A 23,851-nucleotide genomic window follows, 5' to 3' on the forward strand; every position below is an offset into this window, starting at 1 on the left:
CTCCTCCAGAGTCGAAGACTCCTACCTGTATGTCCTCACTTGGGGCTTTTCATGGAATACCCAGTGCCCCTTTTGTCACCTCCTGAGCCTATCGGGTGTCTGGAGGGCTTGCCTGGAGTACCCCCAACTCCTCCTTTGATCTCAGGGAAGTCGCCCCTTCCCCAGACCGGGCTGCCTGTGATGCTGTGTCTGCAGTGCTGATGGCAGATTAAGTACAGTAAACACGAATACCTGAGTCTGCCTTAGTCCCCTGGAGGGCAAGGGCGAGTCTGCGTTGCTCAGTGCTGAGCCTAGACCTCCAGGTGCTCCGGTGGCTCAGGCAGCAGGGATCACTGAGCAGGGCAGTGCAAATACCTGGGGCAGGGGACCAAGCTGGCCGGCGCCAGGGAACTCCCCTTCCTATCCACCCACCTCCCAAGCAGAGCCCAGCCCCTCCTGGAAGCAGTAGCCCTAGCCCATGCAGGCCCGGGGAACCTCCTTGGACTCACTACTTGGGGGATGAGGGGGATAGGGGAGGTGCTGGCTGGGGCCCAAGTGCTGTCACAGAAAGGCTCAGGAGTCCCAAAGCCACCGCACACCTTTGCCAGCAGAATCAAAGGACTGAAGTTTGGGTGTTTTGTCCAGAGTCCACCTGGCTGATGGGGACAGATGGCTGTCTCATTGCAGGCGAGGCACCAGGGAGCATGCATGAGGGCGGCAAGTCTTTGTGACTGAGTGCAGCGACTTGGCAGATAAGCAGGAAACTCAGGGGGCCCCTCCCAGCCCTGCCAGACATGGAAAAGGCACCCGAGGCAGAACATGACATGCCTTTATGACTCCCCTCCGCATCCCCCCTCAGTCTCACAAATGCCACCCTGGGACCCCCTAGGAGCCCACACTGCCCAGGAGCGAGCCGAGGGGCCACGAGCCTGGTAGCCTCGGTGGGCCTTGACTTCTCTGTGAGTTGGATGACCCAGCTGCCTTGCAGGCTACTGACAGGCTGTAGTCCTTGGAAGGTGCTGGAGTGCAGCCTGGGTAGAGTGGCAGACACAGCAGGTGCTCAGCACCCCGGGGGGCTGGAGAATGATGCTGGTGTCTTCCCCTAGGCTGGTGTCTTCAACCCTTCTACCCCAACCCCTCCCCAGGAAGGAGGACCTTTTACACACGTGCTTGTTTTTTGTGTTTTGGGGTTTTTTGGGGGTTTTCCCCACACGTTTATTTTACACACTTGCTTTTGTGCCTCACCACCGCTAGGCAGACCCCCAGGGAAGCTTCTTTCAGACTTGTTGCCCCTTCCTCCTCCACCTCCCCCGTCGGCTGAGCCTCCTGGCACAGAACCACTGTTAAACTAGAGGAACAAACGTCCCTGTGACACCCACTGTCAGATGGAAAAGGACTCATCTCTGAGGGAGGAGACGCCTTCCCAGGCCTCTACAATCCCGGCAGCCCCAGCCCAGCCCAGTACGAGATGGTGCCCAGGAAAGAGGTCCTCGGCCCTGGGGGATCTTGTGAGGAACCAGGGGTGAGTCACAGCCCCATGTGGCTCACGGTCTCCCCAGCTGGGTCTCTCTGACTTCAAAACAGAAAGCTGGCACTGACAACACGGTGGGGTGTGGCAGTACTCGGAGGAAGCCAGAGACTCAGAAAGAAGTGGAATCAGGAGGAAAATATTTGCATGTCATCTACAGGCAAAACATTTCCACATGCTTATCGCAACAGGAATACCGGGGCTTCAAAGGTCTGTTACGGCATGAAGAGGACCTGCCCAAAAGAGGGCGCCTGGCTCACGCAAGGTCACACAGCCAGACGGGAACGTGCTTGCTCTGAGGCAGGACAGGGGAGAGCCCTCGTCGCCTCTGCTTCCCCTGCCCCTTTCCTTCTAACAGCTTCTCCATTTTCCACTTCACAGTTGGGCTGTTTGGAGTTGGGGGCAAAGCTTCCTGAGGAGGGCTAGCCGTGTTCCAGGCAGAGCAGGTGGCCCGGAGGACACAAGCCACCGGAGTTATCCAGAAGTGGCACGGAAATGACTGCCCCGAGCTGGAGGTTCAACGGGGAGGGTGTCTCTGGCGACCTCGGCCACAAACAAGTTTGTTTTCTGCAGGCGGGACCGGGTTTAACCATGGGCACAGTGTCATGCTATGGCGTAGGCTGTGGGGATGCAGGCTAGCGAGGCTCTGGGTCTGTGGGTTCTATCAGGAACTGTCCATGCACAGGGGACTGCCAGGCACTGGTCGGGGGCCGGACCAGGGAGTCTCAGAACCCCCGACCCAAGTGTTTGTGTTTGGACACAAATCTGCATGGGGCTGGGAGTCCCCGACAGATGGCAGCTGAGATGGTGCTGGCCAGCACAGGGGTTAAGGGCCCGGCCTAAGATCCCAGCCCCATCGCCTCCCGGCCACGTGGCCCTAGGCGAGTCCCTAATCTTGCTGTGGCTCGGTTTTCTCTTCTATGAAACGGGCACATGACTGCCCCCGCCTCGCAGGGCTGACATGATGTACAGAAAACACTGGTACATAAAAAGAATTCCACAAACATTAGCAAGTCGTGCCATAATTATCACTCACTGTTAATATTAAAGGCTGCAGCCTTAGGTACTGGCGTTCTGGGGGACCAGCAGAGAAGTCCAAAATCCTGTCTGCAGCACAGCACTTTACCCTCTTCCTTCCACTGGGTCTTCCTCTCTCATTCACTCATCCTCTTTCTTCCTTCACACCCAATTCACAGAAGAATCCTCACCTCCTTCCTGGTCTTTTCTTCCTGTCCTCTTTGTCCCCGGAAAGTGCTCTCATCCAGGGCACTGGTGACTTCCTAGCGGCTGCATCCGAAGGGCCCTACAGCCCTAACCTCCCCCGATCTCTCTAGTGCATCTGACAACCAGCTCCTTTCATCTTGACACTAAAATGCTGAGCCTCTTGGACCACCACGGTACTTTTCCCCCCTCCCCCTCTCAGGTAAAGGCTGGGCTCCTTGCCCACCTTCTGACCATTTCCCCACACAGACCTCTACTCTGGTCCCCCTGGCTCACCAGAATTCTCACTGCCTAAAATGCCATCCCCTCTACTCCTCCAATCAGCATAGTAAACTCCTATGCATCCTTCAAAACCCAGGTTGGGCATCTTCTCTCTTGGAAAGCATATTTCTAATGCAGTCCCCCTCCCCCCCCCGAGTTACTTCCTCCCCTACACTCCTTTCCTAAGGAATAGCTACTCCATGCTATTATGATGAACTATCCACAACTTGGTCCCACTATACTGTGAGTTTCTTGGAGCTGGACCAAAAGGCCACTTTTGATTCCTCTCTGGCCCCACCCCACCAGGAGCTCAATAAGCATTTGTCAAAGGAGGAGCAGGAGTGGCTCCTCCAGCCCTGCGCCCATAGGGGTAGAGGAAGCCCAGCAGAGCTAGCAAATGGGCAGGGGCAGTGCCTGAGGAGGCAGCTCCCCAGCCGGCTCCTGCCTCGGGCTCAGGAATGAGGAGAAAGTCCTCCCTAGCATCCAGAATGGAGACACTCGAGGGAACTCACCTAATGGTGTGCCGGACAGCACCGTGGGGCCACTGCAAACAGGAGCTCACTTAAATCTCTTAATTCTAGCAGCTAGGCCTCATCAGTCTCATCTTACAGAGAGGAAACCGAAACAGCTCTCCCAAGATGACAGCTAGAGTTTGAATCAACCCTGGTTGCCAGGCTCTAAATGAGGCAACCTTTTGCTTTGAAGGGTAACAAGTGATGGGTTGATACTTGTTACTGTAATTTTAATAGATGAGTAGATTTTTTTTTTTCCCAGGAAAGCAAAGTACGACCACTCGCTGCTCTGAGTCAGGTCCAGAGACCAGCACGAGGGCTTGCTGGGAATGCAGACTCTCTCCCCACTCAGACGCCCTGATCAAAACCTGTGTCTACCAATGTCCCACACAGATCCATGTGCATGAGAATGCTTGAGAGAAGGTGTCTGGACTCCTGTTCCCTCACTGGGCAGCCTGGCTGATTGCTTGTCCTTACCACCTTAAGCAAGGATGGCTTGGGGCAGCTGCCCAGTGTCCGGGAGGAGCTCAGCTACTGTAGAATGAGCCTTGCAAAAACAGCCACTTTCAGTTAAAACTGCATCTTCCTTTACTGAGTTTGTTTCATGGCAGGAGTTGGCGTTTTCTTTTTCTAGTCCCGGGGCAGGCTTGAGGTAGACGTGGGGGAGGGGCACAGGAAAAGAAAAGACAGGGACCACTGGTACTGAGAACAGTTCCAGGGTCCAGGCATACAGTAGGCACTCCATAAATGCCAGTGGAGCTAACTAAAGTGAAGAGCTGAGAAGGACACAGGGGAGTGAGGAAATAAGAAGGGGAAAGGTCCTCCTCCCGCCTGTGCCCTGTGGGACACCTGCTCCGTGGGGTCTCCCGCCCAGAAAGGCAAGCCAGTCTGAGGAATTGGGAGAGCACAGGGGCCTTAAACAGATTTCTTTACACCAGGATTTCTCAAGGCCTAACAGTCCTGGAGAGCAGGGGTTCTCAGTGGTCCCCAGACCTACAGCATCAGCATGCGTGGGACCTTGTTAAGAATGCAGATTCTTAGGCCCTGCCTCAGACCCCCTGAATCAGAAACTCTGGAGGTTGGGTCCAGAAATCCAGATTTTTAACAAGCCGCACCCCCCCCCCCCGCCCCGCCCTGAGAATTCTGCTGCAAGCTACGGTTTGAGAACCACTGCTGAAGACGTTGCAAGGTCTTCCAAAGTAATCTGATGGCCGAACACACCCTTTTTTAGGGAAACCATACTTAATGCTTTGTTACGTCTTCTTTTATGATCCTTTTTAAAAAATTTTTTTTAAATTTATTTTTGAGAGAGTGCAAGCAGGGGGAGGGGCAGAGAGAGAGGGACAGAGGATCCAAAGCAGGCTCTGTACTGACAGCACAGAGCCCGGTGTGGGGCTTGAACTCACGAACTGCGAGATCATGACCCGAGCCAAAGTCGGACACTCAACCGACTGAGCCACCCAGGCGCCTTTTTTATGATCCATTTTTAACAACAACAACAACAAAATGCTACTTTAGCAAATATAATTGAAATTCCCCAGGTCGTCTGCCTTTTAGGTGGGAGGTCCCCCACCCTCCACATTTCCCCAACATATTTATCTTCCAATGGGACGCATGTCTGATTGTCTACCAAATTTGATAGAGGTAAACAGGGTTGATATATAGACGTCCAGACATCAGTTAGAAGGAGGGCATACACGGCTTTTAAAATTTCCCAGATCAGGGGCTTTTGGGTAGCATTTGTGAAGTTAACGGAAGAACACTATTTTCTACGAGTGCTTCGGTCACATGGAGCCGACTTGTTTCTGAGCTGGGATGACACTAAGAGGGCGTGGGGTCTTCTTCCTGCACAGAACCCATCACGGCTTTGGTTTCTGGAGAAACGAACAGCCCCACGCCAGGCCCCACCACCCTGCTCCCCCTCTTCCCCCCTGCGCTGGAACTCTGCCCCATCCACTCATCCCCTCTATCCCCTCTAGGCTCCTGACCTTCTTCATCTCAGACACCTGATCCCTTCTTTTCACCACCAACTCCCCTCAAGGAGCTGCCGTACATGTGATTTTGCCTGGTCTCCAAACAAGCAGCAGAGACTTGTCTAGGGGGCAGGGAGCAGGGGGTAATGGGGTTACAGCTGTCAGACCACACTCCCCCTAGCCCCTCCCTGGCACAAAGCCTCTGGCCCTTGGCCCTGAGCCTGGATGGCACCTCCAGAGGCTGCCTGGGGCTTTCAACCTCAGCAATGCCCCTAAGCTGAACTCATCTACCCCCTGCTTCTTCCCCACCCCAGCTTCCCTTTTTTTTTTAAGTTTATTTATTTATTTTGAGAGAGAAAGAAAGCACAAGTAGGGGAGGGATAGAGAGAGGGAGAATCCCAAGCAGGCTCTGCACTGCCAGTGCCGAGCCCAACGTGGAGCTCAAACTCAGGAACTGTGAGATCATGACCTGAGCTGAAGTCGGTTGCTCAACCGACTGAGCCACCAAGGCGCCCCCGCCCCCTCATCAGCTTCCCTTTGTAACGATCACTCCATTTGCCCAATAATCCAGATGCACACGTCAAGGATGCCCTGGGTGCCCCCCTCAGTCTCTCCCCATTTTGATGAATTCCAACGGGATCCCGGCTCCATCCACACCACATCCTGCATTCTTCCCTACTCTCCCACTCCCCGTCTTCAGTCAGCCCCTTCCCCACCTCTGGGCTCTCTCATCGGGCCCTCAAAGGCTGCCAGGCCACACTTCTGCAACGTGGCTCTGACTTCTCGCCCGTCTCCCTGTTTCTCACCGAGCACTGCAAATGCAGGTCCAGAGCAGTCCATGAAGGCTGTAACCGTGCTCCCCCTGCCCCCCCAGGAAGATGTCTGTGCTTACGGCGAGGTGCCCCTGTGACTTTGGGGAGAAGGACGCTCCTTCAAGGAGCTGCCTCCACCTGGTCTCATCTGGCAGGAAATGCACAGTGGGTAAGGGTTGAGCACCTTGGTCTTGACACCAGGCTGGTGACCTCTCCCAGAACTCAGTCATATTTCTGCACTGTTCTACCTTACCAGGAAGGAAGCTCTTTTTCTCAATTTCCTTTAAAGGTACATTCCCTTATCAGCCTGCCAACCTCCTGCAATCGAACTCCGGGGCTGCAAACAGTGAGTAAACATACAAGCTGCTCCTGCTTTGATGCCCCCAGGAAATGTCACAACTCACTCGGTTCTGTGAGCAGGCCCAGCCACAGCTGACCTCTGACCAGAGCTGACCCTGCCAGAGCATCCTTGTCCCATCCCTCTAGGCCCCTGCCTGTGTGCCTGGCCGGTGACAAGGCCAAGTCAGATGCCCTTCTACTGTGAAGCCTTCCTGGACTCCGTGACAAGGTAACACCAGACAGAGTGACGGTAGTGACAGTCCCTCTATGAGTCCTTGAGGGGAGAGGCTGATCTGAGGGCAGGTGCTCAGCCAGGTCCTGGCTGGCCTGACCCCATTACCAAAAATGGATGGAAATTAATGCTGTTTTTAGGGAGAAACTTCTCTGTGCAGGGTTGACACATGGCCCCATTATATTCTCACAATGACCCCGAGTAGGAGCTGTGGATGAGACACTGAGGCTCAGAGATGTTAGCTTCCCAAGATCACCTTCCACTGGCCTAGAGCCCTCTCCCATGCACCCCTCATCTCCCTGGGGTGGGGGTGGGGTGCTTTGAGCTACCTCCCTGAGGTCTAGTCCCCTTGGCTCAGGTTGTGCTCTCCTCGAATGCAGGGACACATCTCTTATCTCCTTCTTAGAACCTCATGGTCCTTAGCCAACAGAAGTGAGGCTTAGCTGATGTGACCAGCTGTGCTGTACCAGGAGGGGCTGAGGGCCCATCTCAAGATTTCTTAGCTGTGTTCCTTCCAAACAGTCCATAGCTCAAGGGGCCAAGTTACACGGCAGATGTGGAGAAAGGTGGGTCGATGTGTCATTGGAGAAACGGTGGTTTGTGTGGCCAGTGCTGGGGAGCACAGGGGAGGAGACCTCACTCAGGCCTAGGGGCTTCTAGGCGCTTCTTGGAGAAGGGTCACCTCATCCAGGTCCTTAAAAATGAGGAGTTGGATTTCTCCAGGCCAAGAAAGGAAGGATGGTATTCGAGGTGGAGGAAATAGCTCATGCAAAGCAAGGGCACGAAGATGCCCTGCAAACTGGTGCTGGGCGCACATGGCTAAAGCGTCCTGTGCATCTGGGGGCGAGGGAGAGGGCAGGGGAGCTGGGCAGAGAGGTCTGGACTCTCGCCTGTAGTTGGGGTAATCACTGAGGGATTTTAGATGGAGGAGTAAAAGAATTAGATTTGCCCTTATAGAAGGAGCCTCCAAAAAACTGTATGTGTGCTTGAGAATGAACTTCCAATTGCTGTGTGGGATGGATCCTGGGGAAGCAGGTCGAAGGATGTTCCTGAGTGTCCTGGGGAGAGATGACAGAGCTGGGAGGGAAGGAGATGCACTCGGAGACCCCAGGAAATAGACGTGATCCCACATCCAATTGAGTGGAGGATGAGGCCAAGGGAGGCATTGAGGCCAGTGGTTTCAACCCTGACTGCACACTGGAATCCCCGCGGGAGCTCCACTGGGGCCCCGCGGGGCTCTGCCCTACCAAAGCCACCTGCCCTTGAGGATCCCTGGGTGGGAAATCAGATGTTTAATTGCCCTGATGTTTCCAGGGAACCAGATGTTGGGTACTACTGCATTACTAGTCCAGATGTTGGGTTTTAATTTTTCTCCCCAGTTGGTCCCAACTGTAGCAGGGGAAAAAAATCCCCAGCTTTGGACCCAAAGAGATCTGAATGCAAATTCGGGTTTTGCTGATTTCTGCCTGAATGACCTTAGGCAAATTCCTTGACCTGGATCCAGGTTATTTACCTGGAAGCGTTCAAGAACAGTATCTACCTCCCAGCGTGGCTGTGAAAGTGAAAACAGATGATTCTAGTAGAAAATGCCACACCTATGAGCCCGGCCCTCGGCAGAGGCTTGCTAAGTGTTAGACCCCTACCACTTGTTCCCTCTCAGGCAGCCTGAGGGACACCAGTGCAAACGGCCTTGCTAATGTGAGGGGGTTCCCTACAGAGGCTGATTGTGAGGCTGTGTGTGTGTGTGTGTGTGTGTGTGTGTGTGAGCGCTTCCAAAATGTCCAGAGGAAGAAGACTTTGGCACAGGCCTGAGTGTGGTCTCTTGTGCTTACCTTTCAGAAGTCTGACCAGAAGACGCCCTTCTCAAGGGGAGCAGCTGGGCACTGAGCAAATGTTGCCCCAGGATATGCCTACCTGAGGCCAGGGCCCCGTCCCGGGAGACTCTCTTCCTGGCTGTGGGGCTGGCCTGGCACCAAGAAGTGCTGAAGCTCCACAGGTCATTCTATGGCTCCATCAGGTGGCAGAACCACGGATGGAGAGTTTTCTAGATTTGTATGCTTGCGGGAACTCCCCAGAGTGTCAAAGTACAACTTCAAAGGCTCCTCCACTAGCCCTGGGAGGGGGCTGGGGCTCCCTGTTTTTAACAAGCACCCAAGGAGTCTCAGGGTTTGGCACACTTTAAAAGCCCTGCCGTTATTCAACTGCAAAGAAGGAGCACAGAACTTGGATCTCTGCCATTTGTTAGCAGGGGCCACTGGGCAAGGTACGTGACTTCCTTATTCCTCAGATTCTTCAACTGCAAAGGGAGGATAATCGTGCCTACCTCAAGGGGTTGTTGTGATAGACAACCCGGGGGGATGGGTGTCAGCGATCAGCACAGGCGTGGTGGCCATTACTACCGCAGAGCCCTTCTCTCCAGGGGACAGCGTGGACCCTCTCCAACCCCGAATCGGCTATAGGGGGATGAGATATGGGTAGGGTGGGCACTCCAGGTAAAGACCTCTACCTTGGGCTGACAACAGAGCTATGTTTGGTGTCTGGAGCCATCCAGGTTATAACTTTGTTTAGATACAGGCTACCCTGCGGTTGCACATCGGATACAACCAAGTGATTTGGGAAGACCAGCTGAGCTGCTCCCCAGCCCAGAGCTCCCACAAGGAAAGGACTGAGGGTTCCATCTGCGGCCCTGGCCCCTGGAGGGACTGCCCAGCATCCTTAGGTTCTTGGAAACTCACGCTTTGGAGTAGTTCAGAACGAAGTCCACACCCTTCTCACTATCAAACTGGATGTCTCGGGGTAGATCCTTGTGGTATTTGGCATCAATACTCAAGGGGAAGCCAGGGTTCCACTCCATCCATCTGAGCATGAATAAAAAGAAGAAAACTGTGTAAAATGCCTGGCCTTTGGGCTGGCCCCTCAGACTAAAGCCTGCCCCTGCGGTCTGAGGATGTGCCCTCCGTCAGGCCGAGACGTTATAGCTGAGTGTACATCCGTGACGTACTGGGACCCCTCCCGGGGTCCGGCAGTAGCCTGCTTTGCTGTGCCCTGAGCTTCACAGCAGGAGGTGTGAGGTCCCCTGAACCTGAGACTGGGCTCACAGCAGAGGAGTGGTGAGTGAAGTAGGTGTGCGCCACTGCGTAAAAGGAAGTTGAAAAGGAAGCATCAGAAGACCTCACGGATTTGACGGGACATTCAACTGCCTGTCTCCCTCGGCACAGAGTTGCCTTGCCGGTCACCGGAGGTAGAAAGGGTTGAGGCCGCTCCACTTCCAGGCTGAACTGAACAGCCAGTGTCCCACCAGCTCGGTCAACGTGCCCCTGGACTGTGTGTGGTGGCTGGGGAAAGGGGACAGTGGGCACGCCTTCCAAGTAAGGTGTCCAGGGCAGCACGGTGATTGGACTTCGGACACAGACTGCCGCCAGTGGCAGGTTTGGTGACTGTTAAAATCAAAATAGCTCCCCCCCAAGACAGGCCATGCACTGTATCCAGACCACATTTTCAGATACCGGCGTCCTTGAAACTTATCCTGCAGCATTGGGCACTTACATTTTGTTTTTTAAATTTTGCTGTTTTTTTTCTTACGGCAAAACCAAAACTAACCCAAAGTGTCTGTTCCTTTAGGGCAGGGAAAACGATCTCGTTTGATTTATTTAAAAATCACAATTTACATTCTGGGTTAACAGCTTTTCACTTGTATTCCTAACTCTCCTTTTCTGAAACCTTTCTCACAACAGAAAGTAAAGCACTGAGAGTTGAGGTCATGAAAAAGTCTGGAGTCCCTTTAATATCATCTTGTGCTATTACTGTCCCCAAAATCCCCATGGTTTTTCATGCTGTCCTGTTGGCCAGGTAAGACTCCCATTGGGACCACAAGAGGCGAACAGGAGCTAGGTATGGTCGCCCGGAGCAAATGCATTTTGAAAAACATTTTCTGTTGCATGGCACTGTCATTTATCACTGTTGGTTTACTTACAGTATTCCATTTTCCTGGGCTTTAAGAAAATCTTCTCTATTTGTTGTTTGTATTAACACCAACGCTGATAAAATGTAGACAAGTGTACAACGTCAACTAATCTACTGATTTTTTCCCCCTTTGTTTTAGAAAATAATTGTTTTTCTTGGAACCTCCTGCCCCACTGCTGTCCCCCCCACCTCCTGAAGGTGGCAGCACTAATGGATGGACGCGCCCACCTTCCGTGGTCTGGAGACTACCGCCTCTCAGTGCGTGGAGACTGTGCGGTTTGCCAGCTCTCCAGCAGACGCCTGTGTCCCTTTTCCAGTGCAGGCCACTGCTACCTGAGACAGCTGACAGGCTGACCTGCACAGGGGCCAAAGATCTTCGTGCCCGTAGATAAACAGGCAAAGAAAAAAAATCACACTCCACAAGGAGTTGAACACGCCAGGCAGAGGAAATGAAGATGCAAAAAAGACATTTAATTTCTTTTTTAAAAGACATTTAATTTCTTAAAAAAAGAAGTGTTAAAGAGATACAGTAGAATGTAAAAAGATTTTCTTTTTTTTCCTTTTTTAAAAGTAGACCCCATGCCCAACGTGGGTCTTGAACTCACAACCCTGAGATCAAGAGTCAGATGCTCTACGGACTGAGCCAGCCGGGTGCCCCTAAAAAGACCTTCTGCAGCCACAAAACATGATTTCTGAATTGAAAATTCAACAGAGAAATGGGAAAAGAGAAGAGTCACTGTGAGATCTAATTTGTTTCCTGCACAAAATGTATTCATTAAGGAAGTAATTACTGAGCACCTGTCATGTGCCAGGCACTGCTCTGTACAAAATGGAAGAAAACATAACACAAATACAGAGCAAAAACACAAAGAAATGGAAGCCATGATGGGGATTACAGAGGGCACTTGTTGTGATGAGCCCCGGGTGTTTTATGGAAGTGATGAATACTGTATACCTAAAACAAATATGACACTGTATGTTAACTAACTGGAATTAAAATAAAAAACTTTAAAGGAAAAGAAAACACAAGAGACATGAAAGGCAGACCTAGAAGATTTAATATGCAGAGACTAAGAAGTCCAAAAGGAGAGAGAGGAATATAGAGAGAAGTGAAAATCAAGAAATAAGAGAAAAACTTTCTTAAGTTGAAAAAACCTCAATTTTCTGAGTAAGTCCTAGGTAGAAAGAAAGGGGAAAAGGGCATGTATAGATATATACTTATTACATATTAAAATGTCAAAGAGAGAGAAGACTGTGGGGGTAGGGGGAGAAAGAGGGAGGGAAACAGAGAAAGTAGGGAGGGGGAGAGGGAAGGAGGGAGGGGATGGAAGGGAGAAGGGAAGGAAAAAGAAGTGTGGGGAGAGAGGGGAGGGAGGGGAGAGGGAGGGGGAGAGAGAAGGGAGGGAAGGGGAAAGGGGAGAGAGGGAGAGGGGGAGGTGGAGAGGAAGGGAGGTGGAGAGGAGAGGAAGGAGGAGGGGGAGGGAGGGGGAGAGGAGAAGTAGAGAAGGGAGGAAGGAGGAGGAAGGAGGGGGAGAGGGGAGGGCGGAAGAGGGGGGAGAGGGAGAGGAGGAAGGAGGCACACAGAGACCAAACAACTTTAACAGGATGGAGTAAGTGGGAGTGGAGCTCAGAAACTGGCTTCAGAGCCCATGCACATCCCACCAGGCTGTGCCAGCTCTGTGTGCTATGGACATCATCCCTGGGCAGTAGGAAGGAATGTGTTATGTAATAAGTGACACCGGGATGTTTGACCCCCTACTTCACATCATGTATAAAAATACATGGCAGGTGAGTTAAAAGCCTAATGTTAAAAAACGAAATTGTAAAAGTTAGACAAAAATATAGGTATATTTATGTAACACTGGGGTGGGGAGGGCCTTGTTACGTAAAGCAGGAAACCCAAAAGTTATAAAGGAAAACCAATACATATAGTTAAGAAAATAAAGAACTAAAATCTGTGACACAAGCAACAGTAGACAAATGACATATACCATACTCATAACGAAAAGGTACTATCCGAACACACAAAGGGCTCCTTTAGATGAATAATAACAAGGACACAGAAAAATGAAGCATATAAATAGACAATTCAAAGAAGAGGCAATGCACAGAGGCTTAACTCACCAGTGGTCAGGGGAATGCAGATTAAAACAACCATGGGGTCCAATTTAGGGGTTTTTAGATTGTCAAAAATATAGAAGATTGACATGATCAGGTATGTCATATATATACATATACAACTGGGAAATTGCACCAAAAATTACTATAACATTGTGAGAAAGGATTTTTGTTAGTACTTTTAAAAATGAAACTGCTAATTTGACCCAGCAAGCTGAGTTCTGGAAATTAATCTAACAGTAATGAAATCACCAGGACATCAAGCTGCTTGTACAAGGTTGCCTCTTGCCACACTGTTGGTAATGCCAAATACACACACACACACACACACACACACACACACGAAGCAAACAACAGGGGAATGGCTGAATTCACATACAGTGAGAAATATGTGGCAACGTAAGAATGAGGAAATCAATGAGATACTATTTCAGACACATCAGACCGACACCAATGAGAATGTCTCAAGATGCAAAGTGTGTCAATGATGTAGGGAAAGTGCAACCCTAAGAAACAGCTGCTAGGGGTGAAAACTGGCAGAATCCCTTTGGAATACCAGTGGCGATATCTAGAAAACTCACAGTGTGGTCTGCTATCCTGCAGGTCTACTTCTAAGAATATTCCCTAGAGAAATTCTTCCATAAGAGCACCAGGAGACAGATGAGAGAGCTCACTCTGGTGTGGCTTGTGACAGCCAGATATTAAAGACGGTCTACATGTCCATCAGCAGGAGAGTGGGTGAGCCTGGTGGTTTGTTCGTGCAATGGTGTGCTATACAGGAGCTAAGTGAATGGATGACACCTGTCTGTGTCAACCGGCTGCCCTTCAAAACAGAATGACGAGTGAAAAAAAGCAAGTCACAAGATGATCAAACGCTGTAGGTTACAAACCACTACTCTATCCGCTGCTGTGTGTGTGTGCACACCAGCCAGGTGCATACGGTCACAGTGAGAATGGGGTCAGGGCGTTATGACCTGCGTGGGCTTCTCCACTTCCCTGCCAGGCTGACTGAGGGACGAAGGCCAGCTGGGCTTGCAGCTCCCTGACAGATTGGAGACTATTCTTACTTTACTTCCAACTCTCATCTGGAAGCTCGAGAGTTCGTGTGAAAGAGGAACTCCTAGATTATGCAGACGGTGCAAAGTTCAGTGCTTCCTGAACGGAAGCAGAGGAGGGCGTCTGAAGAGGGCAGATGAGTGGAAGGAGGAAGAAACAATGACGATTAGATCTAAGAAGAGGGATAACTATTTCACTGGAAAAGCCCTTGGCCCCATCTCCCTAGACGCTGTCAAAGCCCTGTCCCTGTGAAACAAACACACCACTGAATCCACTGCTCCCTAATAAAGGGGTACTTCCCAAAGGGTGCTCCACAGAGTACTTGTTCTGTGAGATGTTAAGAATTGTACATCCAACTCTCTTGGGAAACACTGGGTGGGAGAAAAAAATTAACCACAGTCCACTACCACAGAACTTCTCAGAATTCTCACTGCTTATGTGCATCGGGAACCTCCAGGAGGAGGAGGTGATGAACAGTTTCCCAAACTTGTCTCACCACGGGGAGAAAGTTATGGGGCCGCTGCTCCAGGGCACACTTTGGAAAATACTGCGTTAAGACAACATGCCTGCAAGACTAATTTATCAGCCATTAACATCTTAGTCTGAATGACAGTGGAACTGATAAAACTTCCTGTCCACTCTCCTAACAGGACACAAACTAGCCTGATTCTCTGAAAGCTGTTTAATGTCACTGCAAACTAGGATTCCTTCTTTCCACAAGGCCAAACGCACATGGGATGCTCACTGTAGGGGCTCTGACACAGGTGGCTGAAGTGGGGAGGAAAGCTGAGGAAGGAGCTGAGAAATAACAATGTTTTAAGACGGGAATGGTGGTGCAGAGCTTTCGGACAACGCCTTGTGCACTGCACCAAACACAAAAGTCCCAGAACGCATCACATGGTGTCTGAGCCCAGAGGCTCACACACGAAAGTTTTAAAATAAACCACAAATTCATAAATCTTTAACATTACTCAAGTATAATCAGATTACCCTCCTTCACCTGACATAAAGACATAAAAATTTTATTTTAAAATTTTATTATGAAATCAAACATATAAACACATGTATGTATGTGTGGATATGTATATGTATGCACACACATGGAGAAAAATGCACAAAACATCTGTATAACCAACATCCAGATCAAGAATCAGAACGTTACCAGTATCCCCACACCGCACCTGCTTTCCCCCTTAGCCTCCCCTGATCACCGTCCTCCCTTTTATGAGAATCATTTCCTTGCTGCTGTCTATTGTCCCACTGCTATGTAACTGTCCCTAAACAACAGACTTCCAAACTCTATGGATTGGTCAGACACGGTGTGCTTCACTTCCGGTATCCAACACTGTACTTGTGAGGTTTGCCTATGTTGCTCTGCAAAGCAGCAGGTCATTTGACTGCCCTTCTTTTGCTTTATTGGATTAAAAAAGCCTGACATACTGCATACTCTTTGTAGGAAGTTACACCATAGAGACATACGTGGAAAGCTGTCATGGTCATCACTCCCCAAGAGCCTCGCCATAGCCCAGGTAACCATGCTGACTGGTTAGCATAAGTCCATCCATTCTTCTCCCTTGGAAGGAGTCACAGACTCAAGGTCTACAAAGGCCAAAGCAGGACCTGAAAGATGCCTTGACACAGACAGCGGACAGGTATTGGACTGAGGATACCTGGGCCCTGTTTACTCAGAACTCCACAGTGACCATGAAACAAATTTATAGGCTGGATATAGCCCACTGACCACCGTTTTCCAGATGAGCGCTCTAGATCATGTGTTATTTCCCAAAACAGCTATATTGAGTTGTAATTTACATACAATAAAATTCACCCCTTAAAAAAGTATCCGATGAAGTTTTTTAGTGTACTTACAGAATTGTGCAGGCTTCACCGAAGTCTAATTTGGGGATATTTTCACCCCAAAAAGAAACTTTGTGCCCATTAATAGTCACTGTCCGTGTCCATCCCCAACTTGCAGTCCTGGGCAACCAACAGTCTACTAATCTGTGTCCACAGACTTGCCTGTTCCAGACATTTCGTAAAATAGAATCATACAGTATGTGGTGTTTTGTAAATGACTTTCCTGTTTAGCGTAATGTTTTTGAGGTTCATCCATGGTTTAGTACGTATCCGTAGTTCATTCTTTTTAATGCCAAATAACATTCCATTATATGAATATACCACATTTTGTTTATCCATTCATCAGGTAATGGAATTTATGTTGTTTCCACCTTTGGGCTATTATAAGTGATATTGCTATGAATATTGACATAAAGCTTGTGTGTTTGTGTGTGTGTGTGTGTGTGTGTGTAGAAACCTATTTTCATTACTCTTGTGTAGCCACCATGCACAATAAGAAAAAAGGGATAGAGCTGCTAGTACGAAGTCTGTCCAAGATTTGAGAAGCTGTGGGGCACCTGGGTGGCTCATTTGGCTGAACATCTGACTCTTGATTTTGGCTCAGGTCATGGTCCCAGGGTTGTGGGATCGAGTGCCATGTTGGGCTCTATGCTGAGTGAGAAGCCTGCTTAAGATTCTTTCCCTCTCCCTCTGCCCCACTTCCCTAACTTCCCCCTCTCTCTCTAAAAAATAAAAAAAAAATTTAAAAAAGGTTTGAGAAACTGCTAACCTGTTTTTCAAGGTGGCTGTACCATTTTATATTCTACCAAAAATGTTTGAGGGGTCCAGTTTCTCTTTTTGATTCTAGTCATCCTAGCGGGTGTGACATGCTATCTCACTGTGATTTTGATTTGCACTTTCCTGACGATTAATGATGTTGAGCATCCTTTCAAATGCTTGTGGGCCATATATTTCCTCTGGAGAAGTGCTTCTTCATTTTTTTATGGCCAAAATATTTTCCATGTATAGACATACCACATTTTATTTACAGATTCATCAGTTAATGGGCATCTGGGTTGTATTCACCTTTGGTTCTTATGGATAATGTAAACATTCATATACAAGTTTGTGTGCGGACGTATATTTTCGTTTTCTTAGGCATATGCCTACATGTGGAACTGCTGGATTATCTAGTAACTCTTGATTTAACAACTTGAGTAACTACTAGACTGTTTTCCAAAGCAGCTGCACATTTTACATTCCTACCAGGAGTGTATGAAGGTTCTGATTTCTCCACATCCTCACAACTCTTGTTATTATCTGACTTTCATAGTAAATGTGAAGTGGTAATGATTTGCATTTCCCTAGTGAATACTGATGTCAAGCATCTTTTCATGGACTTATTGATCATGTATATATCTTCCTTGGAAAAATGTCTATTCAGATCCTTCTCTATTTTTAAATTGGATTATTTGTCTTTATTATTGATTTGTAAGAGCTCTTTATATATTCTGGATACAAGTCCCTTATCAGATCCATGATTTACAAATATTTCATCCCATTCTGTGAGTTGTCTTTTCACTTTCTTGATGGTATCCTTCGAAGCACGACAGTTAAAATTTGATAACATGAGCTTATCTATTTCTCCTTTGTTGTTTAAGCTTTTGTTGTCATATCTAAAAATACTTTGCCAATGCAAGGCCATGAAAGTTTACCCTTGTCTTTTTCAATGTTTTAGTTTTAGCTCTTACATTTAAGTATTTGATCCACTTTAAGTTAATTTTTGTACGTGGGGTAAGGGTCCAATTTCATTCTTTTGCATGTGGTTAGTCAGTTGTCCCAACACCCTTTGTCGAAAAGACTATTCTTTCTCCACTGAATTGTCTTGCTGCCTCTGTTGAAAATTAACTGACCATAAATGCAAGGGCTAACTTCTGGACTCAATTCTATTTAATTTCTCTATATATCTAACCTTATGCCAATACCACAATTGTTTTAATTACCACAGCAGTGTAGTAATTCTGATATTGGCAAGTGTGAGTTCCCCAAGTTTTTTTTTTCAAGATTATTTTGACTATTATGGGTTCCTTGCATTTCCTTATGATTTTCAGGATCATCTTGTCAATTTCTGCAAAAAAGTTAGCTGAGACTTTGATAGGGATTGTGTTAAATATGCACACTGCTTTGGGGAGTACTGCTATTTTTATAATATTAAGTCCTCTGGTCCGTGAATGTAAGATGTCTTTCACCTTATTTAGGTCTTCTTTAATTACTTTCAACAATGTTTTGTAGTTTTCATTGCGTAAGTCTTAGACTTCTTTTGCTAAGTTTATTCATAAATATTTTATTCCTTTTGATGTTACTGCACATGGAACTGTTTTGTTATCTTTATTTTCAGATTGATTATTAGCATACAGAAACACAACTGAATTGTGTATATTGATCTTTTATCCTGCAACCTTGCTGGGTTATCAGTTCCAATATTTTTTTTTGGTGAACGTTTTAGGATTTTCTACATACGAGATCATTTCATCTGTGAAAGGCAGTGGTTTTACTTATCGCTCTTTAACGTGGGTGCCCTTTCTCCCCTCTTGCCTAATTGCCCTGGCTAGAATCTCCAGTACAATGTCACACAGAAGTGGCAAAAGCTGACATCCTTATCTTGTTCCTGGATCTTAGGAGGAAAGCATATAGTCATTTCCCATTACGAATGATATGAACCAGGGACACCTACCCACCTCCACTGACTGAGTGGACTTCAGTTCAGGTCACAACCTCACAGTTCGTGAGTTCAAGCCCCACGTTGGGCTCTGTGCTGATACCTCAGAGCCTGGAGCCTGTTTTGGATTCTGTGTCTCCCTTTCTCTCTGCCCCTCCCCCCACTCGCACTCTCTCTCTCTCTCAAAAATAAATAAATGTTAAAAAAATGATATTAATTGTAAGGTTTTTTATAGGTGCCCTTTACCAGGTTGAGAAATTTCTGTTTAATTCCTTTTTTTTTTTAGCGTTATTCAATCATGAAAGAATGTTGGATTTTGTCAAATGCACTCTTATATGTCTTTTGAGATGCTCATGTGTTTCTTTGTTCTTTACTGATATGGTGCATTACATTAATTGATTTTTGGATATTAAACCAACCTTGCGTTCTTGGGATAAATCCTATATTGTATCATATCTTTTACACGCTGTTGCATCCAGTTTGCTAGCATTTTGTTGAAAATGCTTACATCTATATCCATAAGAGACATTGGTGTATAGTTTTTTTACGATGTCTTTGCCTGATTTTGGTATAACACCGATCTCATTCAATGCACTGGGATGTGTTCCCTCCTCTTGTATTTTCTGGAAGAGCTTATGCAGGATTGGTACTAATTCTTTAAGCGTTTGGTAGAATTAATCAGTGAGGTCATCTGGGCCTAGGATTTTCTTTGTGGGAAGTTTCAAAATTACTGATTCGACCTTTTAGCTTGTGATTGTTCTAGTCAAATTATTTATTCTTAAGTCAGTTTTGGTCATTCCTATCTTTCTAGGACTTCTCCATTTCACTCAAGTTATCTAATTTGTTGGTATACAACTGTCCATAGTATTCCCTTTTATACATTTTAATTTGTGTGAGGTGGGTACTGATGCTCCCTCTCTCCTACTTTAAAAAATTTGAGTTCTCTCCCTCTTTTTTTCTTGGTCTGTTAGCTAAAGATTTGCCAATTTTTTGGAGATTATTTATCACTTTTATAATAGAATTATTACCAGAAGACATAAAAAGTGAGGGGGTAATCACTACAATAGGAGGTGAAAGAACATTAATGTAAATTCAAGCTTTTGCTGCCCCATTCCCCCTAGATGCTGATATGGTTTCCCCACAGTTTTCTCCATAATGCACTTTACCATCTCTGCCTGGACAGTGGAGGTCAAGTGGATCTTGGGGATCGAGGAGCGCTACAGGGCACTGGTGGCCTGGCCATTGCTTACCAGCAGTGGTCAGCCATACGCTGTGGGCAGAGTTCATTCAGGGCTGTCTGGTCTGACGTCATAACTCACCGATACTGTTTTTGCCGTGTTTCCAGCTCTTTACGTCTGTGCTGCTTGAGAATGTGAATTTGGTCATCGCAGGCCAACTTTGCTGTGAGGAAAGGACAGGTGTGAGAAGAGCCACAGGAAGAACGGTAACAACGTCCAATATTCAGGTTTCCCTCACACACCTGCCCATGCATCATCTTTATATGCATCATCTCATTTAAGCCTCTGAGCACTTCCCCAGTTCATACGTAGGAAACTGGGGCTTCGGGAGGTTGAATAGCTTTGCCTTTGAACTTTGCCCAAGGTCACACACCGAATGAGTGGATTTTCAACACAAGACTCATATCCATGCTCTTAGCCTATTATAAAAGACAAATCCAGTGCCCCCTCTTACTGCCTGCTCATTTGGCAAGCTGGGGGCCCTGCACCTTGGAGCTCTGAGAATCATGTCCACATACATGAGCCAGGCTTGGTGGTCATCAGGATTTATGGGGGCAGGCCAATGATTCTCTGGAAGGTACAGTGTATGTAGCACGTTGCCTTAGCTTCCCCACATGTAAAATGGGTATGATAATGCCAATGTCAGGGTTATGGTAGGGATTTAGTGAGCACTTCACACAATGCTTGGCACCCAGTAAGTGGGAACAATGACTAACATTATTGTCCTTACAATCATGATGGACCTAGGCTTCCTCTTCCTCCCCCTAAGCCCAGATTCAAAGGTCTCTTGTCTCTCATCTCAGGAGTGGGGCAAGTGGCTAAAGTCAAGGTCAAGCTGCTGAGGGCCTTTAGAGCAGGAGAAGCCAGCTCATGACTACGCTTTATACTGTTATTTAGGGTAAAGCCAGTGAACACAGTGGGAGCCCAGACTAGCAAGATTCCAGAGCATCTCCTATAATAGTGCTTCTCCAGCTCTCTGTGGGTTTAAAAATTTCTGTTTAATCACAGACTGATATTTCTGTAAACTACAATAAAACTTAACTACTAGAAAAGAAATAAAAAACAAACCAAGGACATTCAAAGCATAAACCCTGTTTTTATTATAAGATGCAACGATCACAGAATAATTCTTGCAAGTTGGTATAAAAGTTTGTAAATGCCTACTCTCAGTCTCGGTACCCACCTCTTTACAGACCAACAGCTAACAGTTCCTAGCCCACACTCAGAGCACCTTCTGGCTGAGGAAGCTCCAGTCCAGGGCTTGGAATTGGGGCCCAGAGAGGAAGATCAATGGGGCACCTCTTTGTTCTCCAGTGGGGATGTTAAGCCATCCAGCGGGGGGCAGGGTTAAGGCCACTGAAGGCAAGATGAATATTAACTGACAATAGCTGCCATTGGCTGTAGGGGACACTGTTGTAGGCACTCGACATTCATCATCTCTAATCCACCTCGAAGAATTAGCTTATTTCTCAGGCACCTGGCTCTGAGGCATTGAGTCTTCAATTTCAGCGGTATGAAGAAGTCAGAACGTGTGGAAGTGCACATACCAAGTCTCAAAAGCTGTCAGCTCCATTTCTCCTGGCCCTGAGGGTGCTGGACATCTGATGGAACTTTTGGGAACACAGCAGGTGACAAAGCCTAGACTGAATGCCCCAGAGTTCTGGAGAGGGGGGTAGATTCCAAAAGACTGACATGAGTGCCTTAATGAAGCTGTCTCTTCACATAGGTGCTCTCGATCCCTGGGACCACAGTGACAGCCCTCTGACATTTATGTTCACCCCAGGTGCAGTGGTGGAGCATTAGATTGCAGAGGTTACCATGTCGCTCATGGGCAGGGTCCCCTCATTTCCGGATTGTCCAAAGGATTGGTCATTGTGCCATGGGGTGGATTAAAGATAGCCATAAATTCTTTGACATTCTTTCCATTGAGAGGTGGGATCTATGCCCCCTTTGAGTTTGGATGGGCTCTGTGACTGCTTGGACCAACAGAATAAGGTAGAAACTACCCCCTGACAGTTTCCAGGCCCAAACATGAAGAGACCGGCAGCTTCCACTTTCTGTCTCTTGGAATACTCGCTCTTGGAAGCCAGCCACCACATAAGAAGTGCAACTACCCTGTGAGGGCCGAGCCGTGAGAAGCCCAACTCCATGGAGAAGGCTTCCAGAATGAGCTTCCAAGTGGAGAGAGAGGCCATGGAGCCCTGAGGTGCTAGACATGTGAGACAGGAACCGTCCTCGAAGGGAGCCTTCTAGCCCATCATCCTCAGTTGATGTTTCGTGGCTCACAGACAACCCACCCAGCTGAACCTTTCCCAAATTTCCATCCCATGATGAAAAAATGAAATGGCTGTTTAAATCCACAAAGATTGTTACAGAGGAACTGATAAGCGAAACATGCTGGATGGGCAGCTTCCATGTGCCCCTTCAGAATCTACCCTTCACCTCATCCTGTCCCTGAAGGCCCCTGATCTTGTCCTCGATTTGAATGAATTGCATCAATGGGCTTTGTGTTGGGTTCAGCCACTGGGAGCCCTGACCAGAGAGAGGAGGGCACTGGAGAGTGAGGAGAGGACATTTATTCCCCAGGTCCTCTCGTAGTGTCTCCCTGCTGTCTGCATCTCTACTAGGGGCCACAGCTACTCCCAAGGGGGCTCTGTCTCTAGGACACTCCCCATCTGGATTATTCTGGCATTCTTCCCCTCACCTCACCCCACCAGGACTGGCAGTGCACCAGGACTGGCAGTGCTAATGGTCTACACCTTTCTTTCTTTTTCTTGTGATGAGAACTTTAAAATTTTTATTTTCACTCCACTAAACAGTGTAACATTAGTTTCATGTGTACAATGTAGTGATTCAACACTTCCACACATTACCCCGTGCTCATCACAGCAAGCGCATTCCTTAATCCCCATCACCTATTTCACCCATCCCCCGCCCACCTTCCCTGATGAGAACTTTTTTTTATTATTATTTTTTTTTCAACGTTTATTTATTTTTGGGACAGAGAGAGACAGAGCATGAACGGGGGGCGGGGGGGGGGCGGGCAGAGAGAGAGGGAGACACAGAATCGGAAACAGGCTCTAGGCTCTGAGCCATCAGCCCAGAGCCCGACGCGGGGCTCGAACTCATGGACTGCGAGATCGTGACCTGGCTGAAGTCGGACGCTTAACCGACTGCGCCACCCAGGCGCCCCTGAGAACTTTTAAGATCTGTCCTCTTAGCAACTTTCAAATATACAGTATGGTATTATCAACTATAGTCACCACCTAGGAAGTCTTAATACAATCAGTTTTGAAATAATTCATCCCAAACCCATAAATTCTAAATATTAAAAAAAAAATTCAGCGTATATTTTTTGAAGGCTTCCCAGTTTGTGGTAATTTGTTATGGCAGTCCTAGAAACTAATACACAGAGTAAACCAAGTTTGGCCTACACCTTTCTTTTTTTATGTTTATTTATTTATTTTGAGAGAGAGAGGGAGAGAGAGAGAGAGAACATGAGCAGGGGAGGGGGAGAGAGAGAGAGAATTCCAAGCAGGCTCTGTGCTGTCAGCAGAGAGTCTGATATGGGGCTTGAACCTACAAATTGTGACATCATGACCTGAGCTGAAGTCAAGAGCCAGATGCTTAACTGACTGAGCCACCCAGGCCTCCTAGCCTATACTTTTCTAAACATCCTCATTTGAATGTGCCATATATTTTTTGCTAGAAAGGGATGCGGGGTCTGTGAGGAGAAGGACTGCACAACCAAGACCCCTGGTGGGAGGGGCAGGGGAGACACTTGGAGCTAGTGTTTTTCTGATACTAGAGAAAGAGAAGTGCCCTGTCCACAACTGTTCACATTCTGGCCACAAGACAGAGTGAATTTGGTGATTTTTTTTTTTTTTTTTTTTTTTTTTTTTTTTTTTTTGCTGTGAGGTCAGGGAACAAAAATCTTTCTAGCTCCAATCATTCCGTTCAGAAATATTTTTGGAAATTGGTTTCTTAAATTCCATGTCAGAAACAATGGGAGGGGGCGCCTGGATGACTCAGTTGGTTGAGCGTCCGACTCTTGATTTTGGCTG

General features: G+C 47.8%; 1 protein-coding gene across 2 annotated transcripts in view; it reads right to left on the bottom strand.

The window, feature by feature from the left end:
• ALOX5 (arachidonate 5-lipoxygenase) overlaps positions 1-23,851 on the bottom strand; it is a 49,126-nt gene that overhangs the window by 18,268 nt on the left and 7,007 nt on the right. For both annotated transcript variants that reach the window (XR_007145461.1, XM_047826077.1), the window contains exons 3-4: positions 19,869-19,950; positions 9,593-9,715 (exon numbers count right to left, since the gene is read on the bottom strand). Coding sequence is in view for 1 of the 2 variants with exons in the window: in XM_047826077.1 (XP_047682033.1) it covers positions 9,593-9,715; positions 19,869-19,950 (205 nt within the window). In the remaining variant the exon portion in view is untranslated. The remainder of the gene's footprint in view (positions 1-9,592; positions 9,716-19,868; positions 19,951-23,851) is intronic.

The sequence above is a fragment of the Prionailurus viverrinus genome, chromosome D2, assembly GCF_022837055.1.
Source record: "Prionailurus viverrinus isolate Anna chromosome D2, UM_Priviv_1.0, whole genome shotgun sequence".
Taxonomy (NCBI): Eukaryota; Metazoa; Chordata; class Mammalia; order Carnivora; family Felidae; genus Prionailurus; species Prionailurus viverrinus.